General features: G+C 57.7%; 1 protein-coding gene across 1 annotated transcript in view; it reads left to right on the top strand.

Moving 5' to 3' along the window:
• Nucleotides 1-421: 421 nt before the first annotated feature.
• The window catches only part of LOC133347960 (serine/threonine-protein kinase LMTK1-like), a 70,581-nt gene continuing 68,455 nt past the window's right edge, over nucleotides 422-2,547 (top strand). Inside the window, exon 1 of the mRNA XM_061560725.1 lies at nucleotides 422-641. Coding sequence (XP_061416709.1) covers nucleotides 422-641 — 220 coding nt within the window. The remainder of the gene's footprint in view (nucleotides 642-2,547) is intronic.

Genomic DNA, 2,547 nt, shown 5'->3' with positions numbered 1-2,547 from the left:
TCATCCTCGGCAAGCAGCAGCAGCGGCGGCAGGAAAATCAAACGTGGATCTGAGATCGAGAGAACTTTTGCGCCGATGGCAAGGCAGGTCCAGAAGTGGCAGCAGCAGCAGCAGTAGCAATCAAAACAGCATCAGTAGTCAAAACAACAGCAGCATCAGCAGCAGTATCAGCAAGGTCCCGAATAGTCTCACGAAATTCTTCAGCACCGTGAGCGGTGGTGGAGGTGCGAGGCATCTCAAGGCAGGACTTGGCCAACGCGAAGCTGCAATGATGCAGCAGCAGCAGCAGCAGGGACACCACCAACAACAATATCATCATCAGCAGCAGCAGCACGGATCGCTTGCAGGAGCTGCATCGGACGACCTCCGGGACTACTCGTCCCTCGGGCAGCGAGATGGAGGAGGCGAAGGTGGATGGACGATGGGAGACGGTGGCGGCGGTGGCGGTGGCGGTGGTGGTGGACACCACGAGGACACGCGGCCTCGGCGTGACCTCAAGTCCTCGGATCTCTTCGTGGCGGTGAAGACGACGGGGAAGTTCCACGCCAGCCGGATGAGGCTGCTGCTGCGCACCTGGGTGTCTCGCGCGAGGGAACAGGTGAGAGTGGTGGCGACACAGGTGACCGTGGAGGGAGAGACAGGTGAGAGTGGAGGGAGAGACAGGTGAGAGTGGAGGGAGAGACAGGTGAGAGTGGTGGGAACAGGTGAGAGTGGAGGCGAGACAGGTGAGAGAGGAGGGAGAGACGGGTGAGAGTGGAGGGAGAGACAGGTGAGAGTGGTGGGAACAGGTGAGAGTGGTGGCGAGACGGGTGAGAGAGGAGGGAGAGAGGTGAGAGTGGGGGAGACAGATGTGGAGGGAGAGACAGGTGAGAGTGGAGGGAGAGACAGGTGAGAGTGGTGGGAACAGGTGAGAGTGGTGGCGAGACAGGTGAGAGAGGAGGGAGAGACGGGTGAGAGTGGGGGAGACAGATGTGGAGGGAGAGACAGGTGAGAGTGGTGGAGAGATATGTGAGAGAGGGTGGGGGTGACACGTGTACAGGTAGAAATGTGTGTGTACTTGTACAAGTTATCTGTGTGTGTATCTGTACAGGTGTGTGTGTGTGTGTGGGGAGCGGTAGTGTAGGTGTTAGCGTACCGCGCTATGAACCCGGCGACCCGAGTCCAATAGCAGTGACGATTATTTGAACCGGTCGGTCCTGGACCTCCCCTAGGTCGACTCGGCCTCAAATGAGTACCTGGTGTGATGTCTAAACATCGCCACTCGGGAGACAAAGGCGGGCGGGCGTGGTACTGGCCACCTACTCCATCGTGTGCCCTGCCGTCCTTCGTAGGTGTTCGCAAACAGCACTTGCCACAAAAATCTGTTAAGGTTATACGGGGGGTCTTTGCCTGTGTGTGTGTATCTGTAGATATATGTGCATGTGTACCTGTACAGGTGTGAGTATTCAGATGTTATTGTGTGTACCTGTATATGTGTGTGTTTGTGGAAATGTGGGGGTATTTGTGTGTGAAGATGTACATCCGTGGCTGCGTATCTGTGCCGCACATGTGCATTGGTGTGGATGTGTGTGTATGTTAAGCATAAATCTAGGTTGTGTGTGTGTGTGCAAAAAGTGGGTTACTAGAGCACTTGCCCCAAAAGTCTGCCAAGGCTTCGTGGGTGATCTTTGTATTTGTGTGTGCAATGTGTATATGTGGGTATATGTGGATGTATGTGACCGTAGTGATGCGAGTGGGGAGCGGTAGTGTAGCAGTTAGCGCACCGCGCTTCGAACCTGGCCAACACCAGTGACGATGATTTGATCAACCGGTCCCGAGTCTCACCTAGGTCGACTCGGCCTCAAATAAGTATCTGGTGCGGTGTGTAAAGATCGCCACTGGGGAGACAAAGGCGGCCGGTCGTGGTGCTGGCCACCCACCCCTCGTGTGCCGTGCCGGCCTTCGTCGGTGCTACTCGCCAACAGCACTTGCCCCTACAGTCTCGTCTTTACGAGGGATCTCTGGTTGTGTGATGACTCGTGTTGTAATGTGTGCAAGTGTCGCTATTTAAAGCTAAGATGGCTCCCAATATCACTTTTCGGAATTATAATTCGGAAGAAGTCTTCCTAACGTCGCCGAGAATAACCTCGCCGAGACCCCCCCCCCTCTACCCGAGCCCCGCCTCTCCTATCCGAGCCCCCCCCCCCTCTCTACCCGAGCCCCCCCCCCCATCCGAGCCCCTCCCTCTCTATCCGAGCCCCCCATCCGCGCCCCCCCCCTCTACCCGAGCCCCATCTACCCGAGCCCCCCCCTACCCTAGCCCCCCCTCTACCCTAGCCCCCCTCATCTTACCAAGCCCCCCCCCCATCCGAGCCCCCCCCTCTACCCGAGCCCCCATCTCTACCCGAGCCCCCCCCCCTCTACCCTAGCCCCCCCTCTACCCGAGCCCCACCTCTACCTGAGACTCCTACCCGACCCCCTTCCTCAACCCGAACCCCTCCCCCAATCTGATTCGTGCTTCCCAATCTGCTCCATTACCGTCCTCGAGCGTCGTATTTGACCCTCGTC

The sequence above is a fragment of the Lethenteron reissneri genome, chromosome 26 (genome assembly GCF_015708825.2).
Source record: "Lethenteron reissneri isolate LAM-NWPU_2019-01 chromosome 26, ASM1570882v1, whole genome shotgun sequence".
Taxonomy (NCBI): Eukaryota; Metazoa; Chordata; class Hyperoartia; order Petromyzontiformes; family Petromyzontidae; genus Lethenteron; species Lethenteron reissneri.
This window is presented reverse-complemented; position numbering and strand designations above follow the sequence as displayed.